The sequence below is a fragment of the Myxocyprinus asiaticus genome, chromosome 41 (assembly GCF_019703515.2).
Source record: "Myxocyprinus asiaticus isolate MX2 ecotype Aquarium Trade chromosome 41, UBuf_Myxa_2, whole genome shotgun sequence".
In the NCBI taxonomy this organism is placed as follows: Eukaryota; Metazoa; Chordata; class Actinopteri; order Cypriniformes; family Catostomidae; genus Myxocyprinus; species Myxocyprinus asiaticus.
In genome coordinates this window covers 13,893,795-13,917,672 of record NC_059384.1, presented here as the reverse complement: position 1 = coordinate 13,917,672, position 23,878 = coordinate 13,893,795, and the positions used below count along the sequence as shown (strand labels likewise).

General features: G+C 37.8%; 1 protein-coding gene across 2 annotated transcripts; it reads right to left on the bottom strand.

Moving 5' to 3' along the window:
• Window positions 1-78: 78 nt before the first annotated feature.
• LOC127432124 (MAP7 domain-containing protein 2-like) lies at window positions 79-23,878 on the bottom strand. 2 transcript variants are annotated; one of them, XM_051682940.1, is made up of 17 exons: window positions 23,629-23,878; window positions 22,457-22,525; window positions 21,486-21,649; window positions 14,706-14,808; window positions 10,039-10,131; window positions 8,597-8,692; window positions 8,344-8,474; window positions 7,985-8,106; window positions 7,656-7,864; window positions 6,522-6,654; window positions 6,230-6,410; window positions 4,482-4,586; window positions 3,980-4,030; window positions 3,789-3,867; window positions 2,582-2,708; window positions 2,168-2,432; window positions 79-1,465 (listed from the first exon to the last, which is right to left on the bottom strand). In XM_051682940.1, exons 1-16 carry the CDS (start codon window positions 23,654-23,656, stop codon window positions 2,180-2,182), a joined length of 1,944 nt encoding a protein of 647 aa, XP_051538900.1. In that variant the 5' UTR covers window positions 23,657-23,878; the 3' UTR covers window positions 79-1,465; window positions 2,168-2,179. The 2 variants fall into 2 exon arrangements, with proteins under 2 accessions (XP_051538900.1, XP_051538901.1); XM_051682941.1 differs by lacking the exon at window positions 10,039-10,131.

Below are 23,878 nucleotides of genomic sequence, written 5' to 3'. Positions count from 1 at the left end.
CTGAATTTGTGCACTACAGCCAAAAGTGTTACAACTGTACTTGGTGTACCTATATGCAGGACTGTACTAACAAATAGATACACTGCCAAAACTGCATTTATTGTTTATAAGAAAAGCTCAGGATATTACATCATTTTTATTGTTTTGTCAATATCTCAGGGTTCTGCGACTTTAAGCAGCTGATCCATTGATTCATGCACCTTTAAGTCATTTTGAAGAGCTGAAAACAAGTATCAACCAATCACCCTCTGTAAAATCTAAAATGTAATCAAAATCCCAAGTTTTGTGATAGATAGATAGATAGATAGATAGATAGATAGATAGATACATAGATAGATACAGCTTTCAAGATATTTGTTCCATGTTGGTCCTGAACCAATCCAGTGCATCAGACGTTTTACACAACAGCATCATACTACAAGCCATTGAAACCACCAAACATCGGTTCAAACACTGAAAAAAATAAAACTGAGCTCACATGCAAAGTTCACCAGCACCCTGAGTATACAGTCTTTTTTCACAAGGTAAGCAAATAGGCCTATGATTTATCAGTAAATACAGGTCTTTTTAATCAGTATACTGTACAGATGTAGAGTTGCAGAATTTCTTTCATTTGTGTTGCTATTGCACTTTTCTGCATAGAGCTGTTTGCAGTGATATCATAGCTAGTTCATAGATAACAAAACAATACAGAAAAAGCCCATGAAGAATTAAAAGCGCAATGCTGTCAACACAAGGGAGTGGTGCACTTTTAATTCCCTTTTTACACTTTTACACAATAAATTACATTAGACGTACAGGCTTTTTTGTGTACATCCCCAAAACTTCTAAAAGCTGCTGACTAATAATACAACGATGCCAGAATAACAGCGTTATGATGGAATAATTTCACACTTTACATCTGTACTAAATATGCATATCCACGTTCAGACTACAAAGCTTGGATTGCTTAGACAATGCGGAGAATTCATGGCTTTACACAATATAATGTTTGCAAACCCCAGCCATAGGATACAGCACAATTAGCAGACGCAGCACATAACAGCCTGGTTTGCTGGTCATTTATGCAACCCAAAATAAAACAAATTACACAATGGAGCTGCTACAATTGTCACAGTGTATCACTCATCAATGCTACATGTGTATAACAAGAAGACCACTAAGACTGTGCTAATACAGTTGTCTTTGTTTGGTGATACTACAGCAAAATCATGTGAAATATAATATCTACAAGGAACAGGCAAAACTTTATTTAATCTGTGGGAATCAACTGTCAGGGTGTCAATTCTTGACTATTCACTCATGGTTTAACATTCAGTGCTTGTTCTCTTTTTCAGATGATATTGAGGAAGAGGAGGCTCTCATGAAGAAGCTTTATAAAGCTAGGAATGAGGCACAAAGGGCTGGTCTCTCTAAGGTCAGCTTCAATCCATCAGTTCAGTCCAGCCCAATGCTTCAACAGTGTCTAAAAACGAGAAGACAAAAACAAGATTCATTCTATCAAATTTGATTTGTTTTCCAAACGTGATATTTAGGACTGACTGTCCGCACTGTCATTTTGCCGTCCGTTCAGACAGTGTAGTCAATATCTGTTACAACTACATCTGTTGCTATAGTAATGACTTAAGTGTTGGCACAAAGGCAAGAGATATAAGAGTCACTATGGAAAGAGAGGATGGACAACTGCAAATTTTGCCTCTGATCATGTTCACCATGCATGACATCTCACCGCAGTGCAGAACTCACGAGGCAACATATGCAGCAGTATTTACACAATAATGCATATACTGTCTGAAACCTCTCACACAATTATTATTTCCTAAAAATTGAATGACACCTGTGAGCAAAAGGAGTGAATTCAGACATATGTAGATACTACTGCGCTTTTTGTAGGATGTTACAATCACATTGTGTCCCAAATTACGAAAAAACAAAACAAAACAAAAAAACTACTTGAAAACCAGTCTGAGAATTCAGATTGAAATACATTTGCAAAATTCAGATTTTATGGGATTTCAAACCACATATGGATGTACTACAAACAACTAAACAGATCTGAGTGGGATGCATTGACACTTTTTGCTGTCTGTCTGAACAAAGCCTTTAACTTATTAGTGCAACATTTCTAAGACAAAAACGGGAAAAGTCTGTAGTTTACAATAATCACCTTATACTGTAATTAGATGTTGAGCTTGTCTGAGGTTGGTCTAAGACTCTGGAAAAGCGATGAGTCAATAGCAGCGCTGCTACAATCCTGGATCAGGTTCTTGTTGCAGTCACCAAATGCTGGAGCAGCTGATACTTTGGGATGTGAGACTTGCCCGGTCAGACCCAGGATATCATCCAAAGCCACAGAACTCATGCTGTTCTGTGAGATCTCGCTGACGGGGGAATAATCTGAGACAGGCAGCAGCTCTTCTCTGGAAACTGGGCTGCGAGGGAAAGTATTTCGATCATTTTAGGGCATTATATCAATGTGGGAAGTATGCTTATTAGCTACCCATTATAATCTTAGCATTTGACACATTTTGTATGTAATCTAAAATAATATTAAGATGGCATGACTTTGTTGGAGACTAACCTGACATCCATGGACTGGACTCCATCAGAAAGATCATCTGCCCCACTGCTCTTTGCCTCCAATGGCTCAAGGCAAATGAGTGGAGAATTAGACTTTGCCTTCGCTGGACTGTTAATCTGTGCGTTACCTGTTGTGTGGGATTAACAGTTCTATTTAAAACAAATAATAAACTCAAGTTCTACGTAGGGTGTGATAGACCTTAGCTGCAAAAAATATTGTAATGTTGATACTTTGTGACTTTTTTCTAATCTTATAAAAACTGATTATAAACAAATTTTTTACTTGATAACATGCTTTAACTGTCCTCCATAAAAATGGTTACATGTGATGAGGGCGTAGCCGGGCACTGAATCAGCCCAATCAGCGTGAGAGGGATAAAGAGGAGCCAGGGACGCCAGTTAGAGAGAGAGAGAGAGAGAGAGAGAGAGAGAGAGAGAGAGAGAGAGAGAGAGAGAGAGACACACACACACACATGGCCGCTGTATGTGTTTATTTTTGTTTAAATTAATTTATGTAATTAAAGTTATGTTGACTGTTCTGCCGGTTCCCGCCTCCTCCTTGCCCATCTTTTACCCGTTACATTACATTACTACTTTTGGGGGGTCTCAGAGAACCCAGATATAAAACATGAGTTTTAACATGTTCTCTGATGGGCGTACACCATAACGAAATACACTCCTGGTGGTTTTTAATTTTTCTATAATGTGTTTCTGCTGGTGTCAAATTGACCCCAAACAGACATAATGTTTCTAGAATTACCTGTCACATTTCTGAAAAGTGCAAGAGGTATAACAGAACAATAGTGTAAATAATATCTGCCTATTGGGTTTTGATTAGCTCAGAATAAATAATTAAAAAATGTGAAGAAAAATAAGAGATTCATTTTAACTTCAAAAGAACATGAGGAGCTATTTTACAAGATTGTCAAAATTCTACCTTGCTGTTTAAGAGGAGAAACACTGATTTTAGTTTATTATTATACCACATGATGGCGCTCTTTCATTATTATTTTAACAATACAGATTTTTTTTCCTCATGCTGAGTCATTCAGCCATTCAACAACAAGAAACAGACTAATGAGTGTGTTTGTGTGAATTACACAGACGGATGCCTTTACACAGAGGAAGGAAAGGTTAAGCGTTGGTACATTTAGGACATGCCCACTGTAGAACTGCATTGTGATACGGGTCATATCATGAGCCAATACCTCCAGTTTCCAAGGGAGACAGTGAGGCGGACTGGGAAACAGATATGGGGGATGGGGCTTCCATCTCTACTTCCTCTTTCTACCCAAACACATGACATGCAAAATTATTAGATACAGTCGGTAAATGTTTGTAATTTGATATTATAATCGATCTGTGTGCAGGTTTCAAAGAAACAGGCTACAGATTTTACCTTTGATTCTCCATCCGGTTTTCTTGTCCTTTTCATTATCTCCTCAATACGCTGGCAGAATCACAGATGCAAACAACAATATTCAGTTAAAAGTCATGAACGAACTGCAAGTAATAAATTGGTCTGTTATCTAGTCATAAAGAAAATGCTTAAAAAAAAGAAGAAACTGAATAGTAATAACTGATAATAGTAATAGATAATAATCGTAAGGGAAAGTCTGCCGAAAAGTTTATGAAGACTTGCACCAATGAATCGTGCACAATAAGACCATGCGCATATATTAAGAAAGTAATACATTTTGATTTCATGTTGACTTGTATTGGTAATTTCCCATCTAAAATAATACTTTTATTGAGAAATAAATCTGCATGGAATAGTAGTCTTTAGAGATAGCCACTTCATAATTGCTACACACTTATAATGCACTTAACATTACATTGTAATAGCATCCATTGAATTTTCTATTTAGTGCATGCTTCTAATTGTAAACAAAGAGAAGAACCTTCTTCCTTTGCAGTCTCTCTTGCTCCTCCTGAATTTTCAGAAGCTCTCTCTCCTGTCTCTTCCGCTCGGCTTCCCTATGAACCCTCTGCAGTGCTTCCTCTCTCTGCCAGATAACATAAAACACCATCACATATCCATTCACATCACACATTCATCTCTACAATTATTCACAGATTGGTGGATAGAAGGACAGATTGGTGCTGCACGTGTTCAGGTAGGTGACTGGATGGATGAGTGTTTTGTGTTTTGATGAGACAGTTTTATTTCTGTGTCTTTTTTTCTCGCTTTGTTATCTTTTTGTGCTTATGTAATCATTTACTTGTCTATATGTTGTTTTAGTTATTTTTGTTCGTTTACAAACACATTGAAATGTCTGGGGTATTTTTATTTATTTATTATTTAAACCTGGAAATATATATATATATATATTTAAGGATTTGTTTTTAGGATTTTTTAGTTTTTAGATTTTTAAACATTTAAAACAAAAAAGAGTTATGATGTAAAATGAATAATACTTAAGACTCTGCACTCTTTCTACTTCACTAATCAAATAACTGTACAAAAGGTCTGATTTCCATCCTTCTACTGAAGATGCTCTTAGGAACTTTTTCAAATCAGGCAAAATTAAAGCAAAATACTTATTAATAGGGATGTCATAAAATATCGATATATTGATTATTGATCAGCACGTTATTTTATTGATACATTTTTGAGGCATCAATATATTGACATCATCCGACATTTAAATTAGAAGCCTAATTTGTGTGATTTCACTGTCAGTTGCCTTCCATTCAATGTAATCTGATTTGATAGCTTTGGGAGACCACAAGGGGGCGACATAACATTTACTGAAGCTGGTCGCGGGTAGGACAGGCATAGATATCACACAAATATTACGAGCTGATTGCAGTTCAAGAATTAACAAAGTGACGTTGATGAGTTTGCATGTTAGTGTATGAAACTGGTGTTACTATGCAAAATGAACGATTAGAAATGGTGACGCTTATTATGCAATTTCCCTGTATGTAGCCTTGAATAGTTCTTTCATTCAAGCTGTCGAACCACAGAAAGACATACTTGTAACTGAAAATACATTGTGTAGGCTCTATGAAAGATACATATACACAATATATCAATGCAGTAATGACTAGAGTAAATAATCAATGTAGTCTGATAATGTTTTGGGTCAAATGCACTGGAAAACTATGTGAGCTGAGCTCTGTGGTGCTGCAAAATTTTTGACAGCCTCAGGAGACGGTGAGCCTGTGGTGTGTGAGTACATTCATAGAAAATAATTGTTTTAAATTTTAGAACGTGCCATGTCGTCCGCCAGATGTGTCCGATGCGTGAACTGCTTTAATTAACCCTGCCGCTCACACTTTACCAAAGTTGTGTTGAGAAATGTATTTGACAAGACAAAAACTATTGTGCAACGAGCAGCCCTATTTATATCTGAAAAAAATCCCAATATACTGTATATCGACAATCAGCAGGAAAATCTTCCAATTATCTATACGTAAAACAGCTTCAATCTCAAGCCTACTTATTAATACTTAATTTATTCCAAAAAAGTAAATTTTTTTCAGTTCAACTTTTCAATTATTATTCTGATAATATAATTTGTAAAAAAAGAAAAATAAATTTAAGAATGCAAAATAGGAGCATTTCCACTACTGGTCTGTATCTATTGGTTTTTGAGTGTCCTTTTTTAGGTAAAATCAGATTCATATATAATAAACCCCTGACCTGTCTTTCCAGCTCATCCTGAAGGTCTTTCCAACGTTGCTCCTTTTGCTGTCTGTCCTCCTGCTCTCTCTGGCAGCGCTCCTCCTCCTGTCTCTGTCTTTTCTCCTCTGCCTGCCGAGCTGCTTGCTCCTGCCTCTGTCTTGCCTCCTCTTGCTGTCTCTGGAGCTCCTCAGCCCTGAGCCTGAGAGTCATGAAGAATATGATATATAATATGTGATGATACAGTATACTGTATACACAAGAAAACACATCACTGTGACACATAGACCCTAGAGCCACACAACATCTCTACCTTTTCTCTTCTAGCTGTTGCTTTTCCTCCTGCTCCTTCTGTACTCTAGCAAGGCGTCGTCTCTCCGCCAGCAGCCTGGAGGCCTCCTCAGCATCAGTGGTACCCGCTTTCCCAGTGGGAGTCACTGGAGACTCTAATACACACAGATGGATTGAAGAAAAGAGCCACTTTGTCCCTGTCACATTATTGAAATCCGATTTGGCACAGTTTATAGCACATATTTATCATATTTAAAGGTGCCCATCCACTGGACACTTTTTTATCCCTTAATGCCATGGGAGCTGAGGAGACGTCAGGAGATTTAAAAGGCGGAGAGTTGGGCGGCTCTTTTCAACTGTGAGTGCTATATATACCAAAAAAAGTTGCTCTTTGTGTTAAATTACTTAACAAAGTAAGTAAACAAGAGTAGATTATTTTCACAGTTGTTGTAACTACGCCTGGTCATGGGACAATGCCCACATTCTCAGATGTAAGAATGTACAGTATTTATACATAAAGAAGGTACTTTTTTAATGGCCAAGAAATAAGTTCTTCATCAAAAGCAGTACATACTCTGACAGTATGTGAATTCGGATACAGCCACAGTTTTTATAATTTTGGGGAAATCAACCTACAAATGGCTTCATTACTAATACTTATATATTTTCAGGATACGAAATTAACGAACATATTGCTAGTGACAAACATCCTCCAGAACTTAAGTAATTACATCAAAATATTGACAGCAGAGAGCATTTTAATGTAGAATAGGGTTCGGCCAATTAATTAAAATGTATACAGGATTTTTATTGTGCATTACTTACAGCTACTTTTGTATTTTATGTTTATTTGATATTAATTTATAGGTAACAGCACAACTGTTTAAATTAAAAATATATTCCAAATTTATTTTAAATTGAGAATGACTTACTGGATTCAACTGAAGTGTATGACATAAATGACAGCTCATAGAGTGCTTTTATTTGGTTCGAAAGAAATTATGCCCTCATAGAGGTAAAAAAATGCAACTGAAAATAAATTTCAGGGAGCAAATATTGCCCCTTAATCAAAAAGTTAATTTCTGACACTGGTTGCCATATTGAAAACTGGGAAAAATTACACATAGCAGCTTTAATGTTAAAAAAAAGATTTTACCTAAATTGTGTCCAAATTCCTTGCTTGTGGATTTGGGGATTCTCTCTGCTCTAGAAGTCTTTCTCTCCAGAGTGTTGTTGCCTCTACTCTCCTCCCCTCCCCACCTCTTGCCCTCTGTGCTGGGCATTGAGGCTCTGTGCCTCACTGGGGAAGGAGGGTATTGCCCTTGGGAGGCTGGGGACCTTACAGGGCTCTTACAGGAACTTGATCTGAATTAAAAGTGTAAAAGTCAGTGGTATCAACCTAAAAAGAGCTTAACTTTCTCAAAGGATGCATGATTTGATTCATAGACAGAACCCCAGCAATTGTTTATTAGTTTGAAATCATACCTTTTAGGAGTGCTGGGGTTTTTGTGGGTGGATGGACTTCGGGTTGGTGTTGTTGGAGACTCAAGTTTTTTCATAGATGGGTCAAGTAAGGTTTGGGTGATGCTCTTGTCTGATTTCTCAGCCTAAGTACCCAAAGCAGAGACCAGAATCAGTGTCATGATATATTACTGTGTCATTCCTATGAGCTATAAATCCATCACTGCAACTGGACATGCACAGATCGGAGCTGTGTAGTTGCTAGGAGACCAGCTCCTCTGTGGGTTGTGTCCCACCGTGCTATGCACCAAATATAAACGTATGAGCTATCTAAAAAAAATTGCTATTGACAACAATGTTGATCAAATCCATGCAGATCATACCTGAGGAGTCTCCAGGTTTGTGGCTGCTCCTCTGGAGTCATCCAGTGTTCCACAGAATGATGCACTAACCTTCTTCCGATCGGCTCTACTGGGAGAAGCCCTGTATGGAGACTTATGAGGGCTGGAGGAGGCTATTCGGGAACAAAGACAAGACACTGAGGGGCCAGAGGTCACAGGAAGACAAAGGAATAAAAAGGGTGGGGGAAGCAATGGACCTCAATTAAATAGTGAAGCTTCATAAAAACACACTTGCCTCTCTCGGTCATATTGGGCAATGTAGCGGAGGAGGAGGACAGATGTCTGCTCAAAGAAGAGTCTGGGGACTCGGGCGGAATCATAAAATCTTGGACTGCAGTGAAATGTATTATGAGAGGATAAAGGGAGAAAAAAATACAGGCACAAGCAATCAGACAAGATTGTAATAATACTGATTCACCCACAGATGTACAGTTAAAGGCACGGTTCCCCCAAAAATGAAAATTATGTCATCATTTATTCACCCTCATGTTGTTCCAAACCTGTATGGCTTCCTTTTTCAGTGGAAAACAAAAGGAGACGTTAGGTAGAATGTTAGGAGCTGACAGAATCAGTCACCATTCAATCTCATTGAATGGAAAAAAAAGATGCAATGAAAGTGAATGGTGACTGAGGCTAACATTCTGCTTATTATCTCCACAGAAGACAGAAAGTCATATGGGTTTGAAACAACATGAGAGTGAGTAAATGACACATGTTTGGGTGAACTACCCCTTTAATTTGGAGGGAAAATGCTGGAGGCTTGTTGTTCTGATATAGTAATTAATGCTCACTTGGGTATTAATATTTGCAATGATCAAAGAATTTTACTGAGGGCTCTGAATTTATGAGAGTTTGTGCTGTTTGTGTGTATGGAAGTAGGAGTGTAAATGGGGTTGTATGTCTGTTGATACTGCTCGTGGGATTTGCAGGAGAGTTTGCTTAGCTGGAACAGGGCCTGCATATCAAATCAGCTAATAGATGAGATACCTATGCATTCTTTAGGGAGGTGTAATGCAGCTCCAGGCAGATCCTGATTACAGATCCTCCCCTGTGCATCCGGACCCCTTACTAGGCAGGGGAGAATATAACAGACCCACTAGCTGATGCATGGAGACTCTATTTCCTGGGATGGGTTCTAATGCTGCATTCACGTGCTATCAGAATTATCATACTTTCCATATTTTTGAACTCGTAATAACGAGCATGTCAAGTTCAAGTGCTTTGTTGTCGGAGAGAATAGGAAACATGGAGGACTAAATATGGCACAGATCCCTCCTTCATTGTAAATATAAGGCAAAAATCAAAAGTCTTTTAATAAGTTAATTACTCATAAAAATTAACTGCACATTGCACTAAAGTTTAATTCAGAGGTTTAGGTTTCTTTAAAAAATCCCTAACCCTAAGTTTGAGCAACAGCAATAGGGATGCTTTCCTTAAAAGAACTATTAATAATAAAACTAACCATAAAAAGATAAATAAAGGGGCTGAAAACATCTTAGAGGTAAGATGTTAGAGATGTAAGAGGGGTAAACTCACAGTACAACTCAAATCCAATGCAAAAGGACTATGTAAAATCTCATGCATATTCAAACATCACAACCACAACATCACAATCACTATGACTTATTCTTTAGGGAAGTGAAGGGGTTGACACATAAAGCAGCAGGAAGTCAGTACCGTTCTTGGATTTGCTGGCAGTAAGGTGAGCAGCAGGGTCATTGGCTAAGGAGGCAGAAGCAGGAGAAGAGGGTGGGGCAATCTTAGGGTCACCTGTGCGGCAGGTGATGCAAAGCAGAGAAAGGACAGGTGCGTGAGCTCGGCACAGAGTATTTCACAAGATCACAGTGAACATTACTCAGTGTACTACAACATAAAAGAAGTCACTTCAGAACATAGTGCCCCTGTGAAATACTGATATACTTTGTCAGCAGTTTTCCGCTGATGGGGAGCTGCATTATTTCCAGCAGGGATTTTAAAAAATGAGTGCAATTTTGCTATATAAAGCAGGATGGTAATATGAACCAAAGAAAGATTAAATAACCCAGAGCACAGCATGCAGCCAATGATTCTGATCATATCAGTATATTAGAGAACCAGTGCAGAGAATGCAGTGCCAGTCCTAGGCTTTTGGGGGCCCTAAGCAAAACTTTGTGTGGGAGCCCACGTCAGTGTGTTCGTAACCACCAAAATGATCCGCACACCACTTCAGCCTTTCTCGCAGAGCATTTTCAAAATAAAACAACATACAGTGAGTCAAAATTAAGGTAACATTGGTATTTATTACTTTTTATACTGACAATAACCCAACAGTATCTAAGGTGCCAAATTTCAATAAATAAAAGGAAAAGGAACATAAGGCCAGTCTGTAGGGCACTTTTAATAAGCTTTTATAATCTATAAACTTTAAGAACTAAAACATAAAACAGATCAAACTTAATTAAACAATGAACAAGAGTAAATGAATACAGGCTGAAAGACAAAAAGATACAAAATGGCAGTAATACAAATGAACAATGAAATGAATGAAATTACATTTTGACTGAGAGCTTAAAGGGATAGATAGTTCACCCAAAAACGATTTTTTTTTTCATCATTTACTCACCCTCATGCCATCCCAGATGTGTATGACTTTCTTTCTCCAGCAGAATACAAACAAAGATTTTCTGAAGAATATTTCAGCTCTGTAGGTCCATACAATGCAAGTGAATGGTGACCAGGACTTTGAAGCCCCAAAAATCACATAAAGGCAGCATAAAAGTAATCCATACAACTCCAGTGGTTTAATATATGTCTTCTGAAGTGTTACAATCGGTTTGGGTGAGAAACTCTCTGCTTCAAAAATATTGACCTGTTTCTCACCCACACCTATCAGATTTAACCACTGGAGTCATATGCATTGCTTTTATACTGCCTTTTTGTGATTTTTGGTCCTTCAAAGTTCTGTCTACCATTCACTTGCAATGTATGGACCTACAGAGCTGAGATATTTTTCTAAAAATCTTCTTTTGAGTTCAGCAGAAGAAAGAAAGTCATACATATCTGGGATGGCATGAGAGTAATTGATGAGAACATTTTCATTTTTTGGGTGGACTATCCCTTTAGTGCTCGCCGAAAATAACGCTCTGTTACCACCTAGCATTCTGTAACATTCGAAAACACTTATGAGAGTGTTTTACAGCCAAATGCTTTTCCGGTGGCATACTTTAACATCCAGGCTGGACACCTGGGGTCTCATGTATAAAACTCTGCTTAGATTTCTTCCTAAAAGTGTGCATAAGCACAAAAGTCAGATTTTACGTACACACAAAAAAAATGCAGATTTATAAAACTGTATGTACACCAGAACCTGCACATAGTTCCCTTAATAAATCCCAGCTAGCGGAAGATTGTGCATACATGCACGTGATTCATTCCCCACCCCGTCTCCTCCCCAAAATAACCATATATGGAGTGTACAACACCTGTTTTTACATGCATATCCTCATCTGCATACAATTACCATATGCATTTCACCATCCAGACACATGATTACTGCGTTTAATGGTACGAGAAACTGTATTATAAGTTTTAAGTTTATTAAAAGTTAGATGCTGCACCATGAAGAAACACTATTTATTAAGATATGAACTTGTTTGAATCTTGAATATCCCTTGGTAAAATGTTTTTATCTTTGCAGACATAAATCTAACCTATGCAATTTTGCTTCTCAGAATTTTTTTTAAACCGTTTTAAGGGTGTTTTTATTGAGAAATTAAATATTTAGTACTGGAAACAAAACAAAAATTATTAAAATTCTTTGTGCAGCATTGTCTGATATCATTAGATTACTAAAATGTTATATTTGACTAGTATTTTATATTCAAAAAACAGCTGAACGGCAAATGTACTTTTCATAATGTTTTTATTAGACTAGAATGGGGGTTTCATTCAACCCAGTCTCATGAAAATTCTTACATATTTTACATGTTGGCTATTTCGTATGATTTCGTAGGAGTTCGTTCGTATAAATTTGTATGATTCATCACGTGCAAATGCCCGGATGTGTAATGTGGAAGTCATATCATGAGAATTAGCCAAATTTAGAAAAGTGGTATGAATCCTTTACGATTTCGTCATGAGAGTGTGTAGGTTTCATTGCGATGAGGGTTGGATGAAGTGGAGCAGGCAGCACATTTGATGCGCATTTGATGTGCATTGCTGTACCTGATTGCAGCTGTACAGTACTGTTTCTGATGAGACATGTCTCTCCAATGGACCGTTTGACTGCTGAATGTGGCCTGACAGTAACCTGTCTTATAGCTACTGTCCATTTTACCGAGCCATTTAACGCCAGTCAGAGGCAAGTGCGCATCGCATTACAGAGAATCTTTATTCATATGCTGTACTTATCTCAGTACATGATTGTAATAGAACAGAAAATATCTCAAACTAAGAAAACTTTGCTGTCATTTTTAATTACTGTATGTTCCTTCTCTATGATGACATGGGAAAGTTCTCCAAACGCTGCACATCCCAAACCAATATTTCCCTTTTACAGCTTATATTGAATGCCTTTTCAATTAGTTACATAAAAATAATATAGCCTACTATTGGCTTGATAACGATTACCTCTGTTTCAAGTGCTTAACTACATACTTTTTTATTCTAAATGTGAATTAAATGAAAATCAGTTTATAATCAGTCTGTTCAGTTCATTATTTGTCCAGTTGGAGTCGCCAATTCACACACACCAGTAAAAGAGTGCGTACACACAGTCAAGAGTGTCCGGACAGTGCGCACATATTGACGGCAAGTTTATTTTTTATAAATCACGATATGTTAGTGGTAAAATTGCTTACGCACATTTCAATGCCCATTTTGTGTGTACGCAACATTTATACATCAGGCCCCTGGAGTATGAGCTTTGCAATGATAATGTAAAGATTAAATAAGAATTTTAAATATGACTAATAGTAGTCAAGTAATTTTTATTTGTATAGCGCTTTTCACAATACACATAATTTCAAAGCAGCCTTTCAGAAAATTATGCTATAATGTCTGTAATGTCTTAAAGTACACATTGAAAAAAAAAAAAAAAACGTAATTGAAAATCATGCCTTAAAAATAGTACATACCTTCATGCTTTCGCATTTTTCTCCTTTTCTCTGCTCCTGACGGAAGGGTAGCTTTGCTTCAAAACTATAGCCATGTCTACTTTTACATTACATGTCATTACCTGGGCTACTTTAAACATCTTTGTCAATATGAGGGCCCCCTGGCGGATCGGGGTACCTATGCAACTTGAGTAGTTCGTGTATAGGGAGGACCGGCATTGGCCTAATGTGAGACTCAATATTACACCCTAACCCACAAGGCAAAACAGGCATTATATGTTTTTCTATAACACTAGATATATTATCAATCGGCTCTGATAAATGTCTTAGGGCTACCCCTCTGCTCTTGGACACTGTAAATAATTGATGTAGTTATGAATGCACCACAGTGTCTGGGTGATGCTTTTGCATCTGTCTCGAAAGCAGCAATTTTTTTCTTCTCAAACACAGTCAATTTATCCGATGCCCATGTCTACTGCTTAGGAGGAGAGATTTAGAATTGTTTCATTGAAATGTTCAGAGAAATTGATTGTTTTTGAATACGAATCTGGCAGTAACAGACCCAAAGCCCCCAGATACGCAGAATAATATGCCCTGTGTAGGCACAGTGACAGCACAGTTTATGATGTTTGTTCTCCAGTAAAAAAAAGAAAAAGCCTAAATTGCCCAGCAGAGCTATTGCAGGGGATTTATGGTGCCTCTGGGTCTCTGATACTGATCAGATGCTGTCAGCGCTAACCTTGAGCCTCAGCCTCCCTGCGGCTGGGGCGACTCCTTCATATGCTCACTCATGCCAGCCAGATATCAGCAACAGTGCGACGCCTCCATGACACTGCAGCTGCCTCATAAAACAGCAGCATCTAATAGAGCCTCATCCCTGTCTACAACCACTCCTGTATACAGTATGCCAAAATCCCACTCCTTTTTACAGGGAAAGTTCACCAAAAATTAAAATTTTCAAATAATTTACTCACCCTCATCTTGTTGCAATCCTGTATGATTTTCTGAGGACTGAGGCTAACATCCAGCCTAACATGTCCTTTTGTGTTCTGCAGAATACAGAATGTCATACAGGTTTTGAACAACATGAGGATGTTAAAACAAATGTTCATTTCTGGCTGGACTATCCCTTTAAAACAAAAAGGCTGCAGTGCAGTTTCCACACCCTGTTTTTCTATCTCTTCATCTCATCCTCCCACAGCCCTGAGAGTTCACACAAGGGACCCTCCACGCCCTCCCAGACACACTCACCCTCGCAGACTCCAGGAGGTCCGCCCCAGGTCCAGCGTTTGGGCCTCTGGTCCACCTGCAGGTTGCGTTCCATGGAGCGTAGCATCAAGGCCTCCAACCGCTCCTGTTCATTGCGTTCCAAAACATGAAAGAAAAGAGACTCTCTGACTGAGCTGTCGCTACGGCACCGTTCAGATGGAGATGGGGCTGGCTGCTCCATGGCGACCACCTCTCCTATCTGTCTCTGACTCCCTTTCTCCCTGTCTTCCTCCCTGTATGCACGCAAACAAAATGACGAGGGCCTTGCCTTCCGTGTCTGCCTCTCTCGCCCTCAACCACCCTTGCACTCAGTGACTCTCTCTCTCTCTCTCTCTCTCTCTCTCTGTTTCACTCTCTCCCAGGTGACTGTGTCTAAGAGAGCATATTGCCACACAGAAGAGAAAGCAGCCACACTTAACTCCACCCACACCCTCCCCCCTCAGCAGCTGACACAAATGGGTGAGCACACAGAGTGAATATTATGACACAGGTTGCAGTAAAATCAGGAAGCCGCTCTATATTTCTCGAATTTCTTTCATCTCCTCGCTCTCTCTAGCCACCCCACCCCATTTTCTACCCAATTTCTCCCTCTCTCAGCTCCTCCTCTAGCCATTATAGCTCTGTTTCTCACTCTGATTTTTTCCATCTTGATTGATTTTGAATAAATTGACTTAACCTGTTAATTCCCAGAGCATTGATGTTTACACATGAAACTTACAGAGCAAAGCTTGCCAGAATGCACAAATACAAGAGCATAAAAACCACAAAATACCACAAAAAAACACAAGAAATAAAAGCAGAACAGTGAAAGGACATTCATTATAGAGTGCAACAGTCCCCGCCCTCTTTTTCACCCTTCTTGATTCCAGAAGTATTTTCCCAGTAATTTTTTCCATAGGGATTTAATAAAAGAGTTCTAAGCCGCAAACCAAACCAAAAAGCTCCGAGGTGAATCACAACATTACACATTTAGATTTGAAGTAAAAATGCATTTAAAAATCGGACAAAATGACAAAGGTACAAGACTGTGTACTTAACATCTTTCACAAGGGAATAAACTACAATCCCATGAAGCACAGCGAATGGCGCATTCAGAATGAAAAATGATAGAAAAATATAAAATATTTGATTTATAATTGTTGATTTTAAGTAAAAAAAAATAAATAAAAAAACGATATATTTTATACTTTGCAAAATATATATAAAAATAAGTCGTTTAGGGAGATTCGATTACGTCATTCACATTGTGTCATGGAAGTGGACAGATGCTGCAGAGCTATTTTGGCGTGTTTTATTTGCTGCGATTCACTGATTGGTGGAACTTTCACTGCAGGATCATATGTAGTGTAGTTATTCACCACAAATTCTGCTATTAAATGTGATTTTATAAGAATGAAGATTAAATAATGCACACTGATGGCTTCAACAGGAGCATATATCGTCGATTAACAACCTCGGAGCTCAAGGCTCCAATGGAAAAATAAATGTGATTTTTACTTCTGGAAACAGACTGTTGGGCACTGTTACACAGCTCTCTGCAAAACTTGATTCTGAATGGTCAATCATTCCACTCTACGGTGTACAATGACCACTAAACTCTAAAAAAGACCACTGTCCAAGGTAAAGATTTGCCACGTAGCTGTGCTAGTTTCATGTCTCTCGTATCACTCGGTGGTCTCTTTTTTTCTCGCATAATAAAGTCATTTCAATTTGAGTAATATTTGGTAAGTAGCCATGTAATAAGCATGATAATATACAATTAGCCAGTCATTATTGCAAAGTAATCTCCTTTAGGATGATATATGACCCCTCTTGTATCCCTTCTTACAACCTTTTCCAATATCTCATAATTTTTTCAATTGATACATCTAATGAAGAAGACAAAAAAGTTTTTTCATAAAGTTTCATAGCTGTGAGAGTATGATTCATTATAAAAATAGGTGGCTCACATTGCATATTGTCTGCAGGTGAATGAAAGGAGGGCAGGCTACCAATACAGATTTGACAGCACTGCAGATGCAGAGGAGGTAGAATTAAATTAAAACCAAACCCTGGCCAAGAACAGAGTCATCTGAGGTAAGGCTACACAATAAGACACAGAACTATAATGCTGTCGCGAAATATCGCAATACCAAAAATTTTTAAATGGTACGATATCATCTTGATATTAATTTCGGTACCATATTAAAGTATTCTGCCATTAGCAAAATGTAATGTAATGTGAGAGTATTGAGATGAAATCAAAGACCATTTGAAAATAATAAAAAAGCCTCTATATGGCCAAGTGTGATCATTAAACAGCAGAAGGATGTCATTTAATGAAATAATATACAGTCACATCATGTGCTGCGTGCCACAGTACAGCAGTAAAAGGTGCCTCTCTGCCCTGTCATCTTCTTCACACACACACACACACACAGGCACGCACACAAACACACACACAAATGCAACACACACCACTAATGCTTGATTTTCATGCAGTGTGTCCAATAGTATCCATCTGCAGAGCCACAGATCAGTGTGTTGAGTGTATAAACAACTGTGAACTCTCAAATTATCTCTTTCTCCGCTTGGAGATTTCAGCTCGCGAGTCACGGGAAGCTTAACGAACCCTTCACAAACAGGAAGAATTTCAAAGATCTTTCAAAATAAAAGTCCTGCTGAAATGGGAGCTCTATTCAACCGGATGCGTGAAATTTAAGAATTACGACAGAAAAATATTTCTACTGTATAAAAGTGTAATATTCAAAGCAGTCGCAATAATACTCATAGTAACAAATATATAAAATATTAAATGGTTATACAGGTGTATCTCAATAAATTAGAATGTTGTGGAAAAGTTCATTTATTTCAGTAATTCAGCTCAAATTGTTAAATTCGTGTATTAAATAAATTCAGTGCACACAGACTGAAGTAGTTTAAGTCTTTGATTCTTTTAATTGTGATGATTTTGGCTCACATTTAACAAAAACCCACCAATTCACTATCTCAACAAATTAGAATACATCATAAGACCAATAAAAAAAACATTTTTAGTGAATTGTTGGCCTTCTGGAAAGTATGTCAATTTACTGTATATGTACTCAATACTTGGTAGGGGCTCCTACCTCAATTCGGCATGGCATGGAGGTGATCAGTTTGTGGCACTGCTGAGGTGGTATGGAAGCCCAGGTTTCTTTGACAGTGGCCTTCAGCTCATCTGCATTTTTTGGTCTCTTGTTTCTCATTTTCCTCTTGACAATACCCCATAGATTCTCTATGGGCTTCAGGTCTGGTGAGTTTGCTGGCCAGTCAAGCACACCAACACCATGGTCATTTAACCAACTTTTGGTGCTTTTGGCAGTGTGGGCAGGTGCCAAATCCTGCTGGAAAATGAAATCAGCATCTTTAAAAAGCTGGTCAGCAGAAGGAAGCATGAAGTGCTCCAAAATTTCTTGGTAAATGGGTGCAGTGACTTTGGTTTTCAAAAAACACAATGGACCAACACCAGCAGATGACATTGCACCCCAAATCATCACAGACTGTGGAAACTTAACACTGGACTTCAAGCAACTTGGGCTATGAGCTTCTCCACCCTTCCTCCAGACTCTAGGACCTTGGTTTCCAAATGAAATACAAAACTTGCTCTCATCTGAAAAGAGGACTTTGGACCACTGGGCAACAGTCCAGTTCTTCTTCTCCTTAGCCCAGGTAAGACGCCTCTGACGTTGTCTGTGGTTCAGGAGTGGCTTAACAAGAGGAATACGACAACTGTAGCCAAATTCCTTGACACGTCTGTGTGTGGTGGCTCTTGATGCCTTGACCCCGGCCTCAGTCCATTCCTTGTGAAGTTCACCCAAATTCTTGAATCGATTTTGCTTGACAATCCTCATAAGGCTGCGGTTCTCTTGGTTGGTTGTGCATCTTTTTCTTCCACACTTTTTCCTTCCACTCAACTTTCTGTTAACATGCTTGGATACAGCACTCTGTGAACAGCCAGCTTCTTTGGCAATGAATGTTTGTGGCTTACCCTCCTTGTGAAGGGTGTCAATGATTGTCTTCTGGACAACTGTAGATCAGCAGTCTTCCCCATGATTGTGTAGCCTAGTGAACCAAACTGAGAGACCATTTTGAAGGCTCAGGAAACCTTTGCAGGTGTTTTGAGTTGATTAGCTGATTGGCATGTCACCATATTCTAATTTTTTGAGATAGTGAATTGGTGGGTTTTTGTTAAATGTGAGCCAAAATCATCACAATTAAAAGAACCAAAGACTTAAACTACTTCAGTCTGTGTGCATTGAATTTATTTAATACACGAGTTTCACAATTTGAGTTGAATTACTGAAATAAATGAACTTTTCCACGATATTCTAATTTATTGAGATGCACCTGTATTATTACCTGTATGCAATATCACATAAGCAAGTGTACTGAATATCAGCATGTTGTGATTCAGCCATGGCAGCCTTTTGCCTCAGGTAATCAGATTGTTTTCATTTAATATTTTCATTAATACTATAAAGCTCTGTTGCATACTGTGGCAACTCAAAAACAAACACAAAGACAATGTTAAGCTTCATTTAATGAACCAAATAGCTTTCAACTGTGTTTGATATAATGGCAAGTGATTTTCTAGTACCAAATTAGCAATTTAGCATGATTACTCAAGGATAAGGTGTTGGAGTGATGGCTACTGGAAATGGGGCCTGTCTAGATTTGATCAAAAATAACCTTTTTCAAACAGTGATGGTGCTGTTTTTTTACAACAGTAATGTCCTGACTATACTTTGTGATCAGCTGATTGTCACTTTGGTGAATTAAAGTACCAATTAACTTCCGAAACAGCAAAATCTGTACATTATTCCAAACTTTTGGCCACCAGTGTGTGTATATATATATATATATATATATATATATTTATATATATAGTTGAAAAGTATTATATTTTCATTAAATTTCGTTAAATTTCATTAAATTTCATTAAATTAATTGTGATTAAACACAATTTGATCATAACACTAATTGAAAATATTTAACATGAAATTCAGACAAATTAAAACAGAAAAGGCATAATTTGTATCTATAAGACTTAATGCAGTTCTTTTAGACAAGTAATTTTCTGTCTAATTTCATAAAAAATCTGAGGTTGTTTTATTTGTTGCCTAAGTATCGAGTTAGTGTCTATACAATGGCATCAGGGCTGGTATCGTACCGAAGCCAGCTGTACTGGAGCAACCCTAGTCTGAATCAAGAACACTGGCACATAACAGTTTAAGAAACAGCAGTACCACACCCTGCACCCAGTTTCTCTCTTCTAGTAGGCATCATTGTGACACGATACAGTATTTTGCATATGTGATCCTTTTTAGCTTGTTTATACACCATTGCAATGACACCACATTTGCCAAAGGTAATTTGATTTGTACATGTCACTCAAGAATGGATATCGGGAACAGTGAGGTCATTCGAACATCCCAGAGAGTCACCAGTCATTACAGCATGTGGCTAGTTTTCAATCAATAAACACAAAGACTTCTCTTTCCTACTCAGACAAAGCTCAATGTCACAAAAGGTTGGAACTCTGGGAGACTATATTCCAGATGAGTGAAGACATTTTTTTAATAATAAAATAACAAAAACTAAAGCTTACATATATATATATATATATATATATATATATATAAACACTATATCTGAGATCTGATTGTGTGGAAATGGCCAAGTAAAAATGTCAACATGTATGGTGCACCAAGTATAATTTCAGCAACACTATTAGGACATCTTGAGCTAACATAAATATCTACTGCCCTCCTGGTGTTCAGTCTCTGCAAAATCCAAACATTAATTTTTGCTAAGGCTTTATTAGCCACCTACAATGCAGCCAATGGTTTCGTCCCCATTATCTACACCTAATCACATATCTACTGAATTAGCTTTTCCATATAACCATATGTCAGACCCTCAATAGTGTAAAGTCCTCCAATACCTAACAAGCTACATTTTGTCCCAGACCAAAGAGTGACCTTTTTAAAATTTATCTTGATAAAACTAATTGTAAAATATTATCTAACCACTGGTCACATCTACTAACCAAACTCAATATAATTCCTCCCTATATCATCTTGGCCTCATCTTAGCACTTGATTTGGATATTTTGCCTCCATGTAGTAAACTTGTCACAAGGTAATATACACACTTGACAGGCTCTTGGAAATAATGTGCATCAGAAATCGAGGTTACAGTGAGGCATTTACTACGGAAGTGAATGGGGCCCATTTTTATAGGGTTAAAAGACAGAAATGTGACGCTTATAATTTTATAAAAGCACTTACATTAATTCCTCTGTTAAAACTCATGTAATATATGAGCTGTGAAGTTGTTGGCTGTAATTTTACACAGAAAAGTTTAGTAAGCGATTTTATCACACTAAAATCATGTTTACACGCATATTGTTTACGTCTTGTGGCTATTCTTTTGAAACAGTGAGTATTATAATGTTTACGGATTGGCCCCATTCACTTCCATTGTAAGTGCCTCACTGTAACCCAGACTTTTGCTTTTTTTACAGAAAGGGAGGGGCAAGTCCAAATAAGTTTTTTTTGGTGATCAATATTATGGCACAAATGCTGTGTACTGAATTGTATTGAACATATTCCTTTTAGAAATTAAATAGGGTCAATTTGATTGCATGTTGACTTTAAAATATCTAAATAAACAAACAATTCTGACCTGTACCATGAATGGATACCCTAAAGAAAGTAAAGATTAGCTGTGACCCCTGACCTTTTCCTCCTCCATACGCTGCCTCCTTTTCTCCTCCACAGCTGAACGACGGATCATTTCCTTCTGCCGCTGCTCCTCCATACGCCTCCCTCGTTCCTCCAGCGAGCGTTCGTACTGCTGCTGTGAACGCTGTTCCTTCTCCCAAAAAGATCGCTCCCGCACAGCTAGAGAGAGTGGGGGGTGGATATGGATAACGCTATAGATTGCCCTGATTCAGAAAAGGCCAAGCCTCTCCCTACCTGCTGACAATACTGGTTTGTTTGTGCTAAGCAATTAGTATTATCATCAGAAGTCTTGCTGCTCAAGAGCCATTGGATTCAGTGATGAACTGGCCAATAGTCTATTGCCCTGGAATAACCCTCTCCTTTAACTTATCCACCATAGTGTCAGGGATAACAGGAATCAATTTAGGCATTAACCATGGCTTTAGTGCAAGCAAAAAAAAATTGAAACGATTCTGCAAGGTAGCCTACATCTAATTTTTTGCTATTTCTTTCTGATTTTGGGCTACTTATGCTTTAAATTTTAGTAGGACACTGTTTTGTTTATATTGCGCTGGCCGATATGACAATCTCCTTGAACTAATACTGACACCTAGCACTGTGGATGCAGTATAACGCAAAAGCAAAAGTTTTCCATTACAGATGCCAGTTTAAAAATGAGCTCTTCACAGTCAGCCATGACTAATTTATTCTCTGAGTAAAAGTGTCAGATTATTAGGGAGGTTAGGGAGATAAAATTAATAGTATTTGGCTTGTCATGTGATCTCAACATGAGGCAGCCAAGCTTTATGTTATAGAAAACAGGTATATTAGGCCACTGATATGACTGGATTCTTCATCTCATGTGAGTCTACATGATTTTTAAAATATATAAAAAAAGAAATAATAATTATTTATTTTGTGGTATGACTTTTTTAATGAGGAAAAAATACTGAGTGCACGTTTAACCGACGCAAGGTTTAAGCTTACCTTGGCTCCTGTCTTTCTCCGCTCTCTTTTCTTTGGCTAGTCGAATTTTGTCCTTTTTTGAACTGACAGCTTTGCATGAGAAAGGAAATTAAATGTTAAAGTTACATTAATAAGCAGGGAACACACATTGAAGAGTATGCCCAATCATCTCACAACCCAATGATGTAACCAAATATTCAAGACTGAGCAGGACCAAATGTAAAAATGTAGGAATCATTCATTGAAAAATCCAATACTGATTAACCACTTTTCTGAATATTGGGTCTATGGTGGTGCAGCACTGTCACAAGCATTACAAACACAGGCTGGGATTAAATCGTTTGTTTTAAGATGTTATGGTGTGCAAATAAATGCAAAATCAAAATGCTTGAGGAGAAGCACAATAGCAGAAGTGATTTACCACGATTCACAGTGTAGCCTTTGCCACAGACTGTCAGGTCTCTTCAAAGCTACATCAAAGCACATTTAACATGCTTTTGCTTCATCTTTTAAAGAAAACTCAATAGTATTTATACCAGACAATATGTATGACAAAATCTTTATAAGGGTTTTTGGAATCATGTGGCATGCAACTATACAATAAGTGGTGAGATGCATGCTTGAAAATAAGACTGAATCAGACATAGGCTATATAAATTCTAATCAGACAAATTGCCATCAAATGTTCTTATATAAAATTATACAGAATAAAAACAAGACTACTTTTAAATAAACATTTAAATGTTATTATAATTATACATGTATGCATCATCGCATATGCATGATCCATTGATTATCAATACAGTATATTAGTTTTTTACATAAAGATGATTTTAATCTCTAAATAAGTTGATTTTAAATGTAACAATATATATTTTTTTAAATGAAAAGACTTTCATTTTTCTATACAGTCTAATGAGTGGGCATAAATATTAAAGGCTGGCATCAGTACATCTTGTGGTTGACATTACTTGGTATTTATTTAGATAAGCTTTTGAAGAATGTTATGAAATAATGGAGTTTTCAAAGACTGCAATTCTCCTTTCAAAAGACACTGACTTGGAGGTCAGTCTTTCTTGGGTTACCCATCCTTACCTCAGCAGCCAATTTCCATGCCAACGGCTCAAGATGCTCGCCGTATCCCATTTTCCTGTGATTCTGGATTTACAAGAAGAAAATATGGCAAAACCTACCTGTCGTGTTTTCCACGATCGTGGCCATTTTCAGTGTCTCTTTGGTTGTATTCCACAAATCACTGTAAAGGCGGCATTCCGACTCCACAACAAACTGCGCACCTAATTAACAGACACTGGCTGTATGAAAATCAAAACGTGATGCAAAACAAAACCGTTTGGCCTCAACTGAAGATTTGGTTCATCCGAACCTCATCGATGTATTCTGCCAGATATCTATAGTGAAGGCGGAACCAAAAGAGCGCAAGGT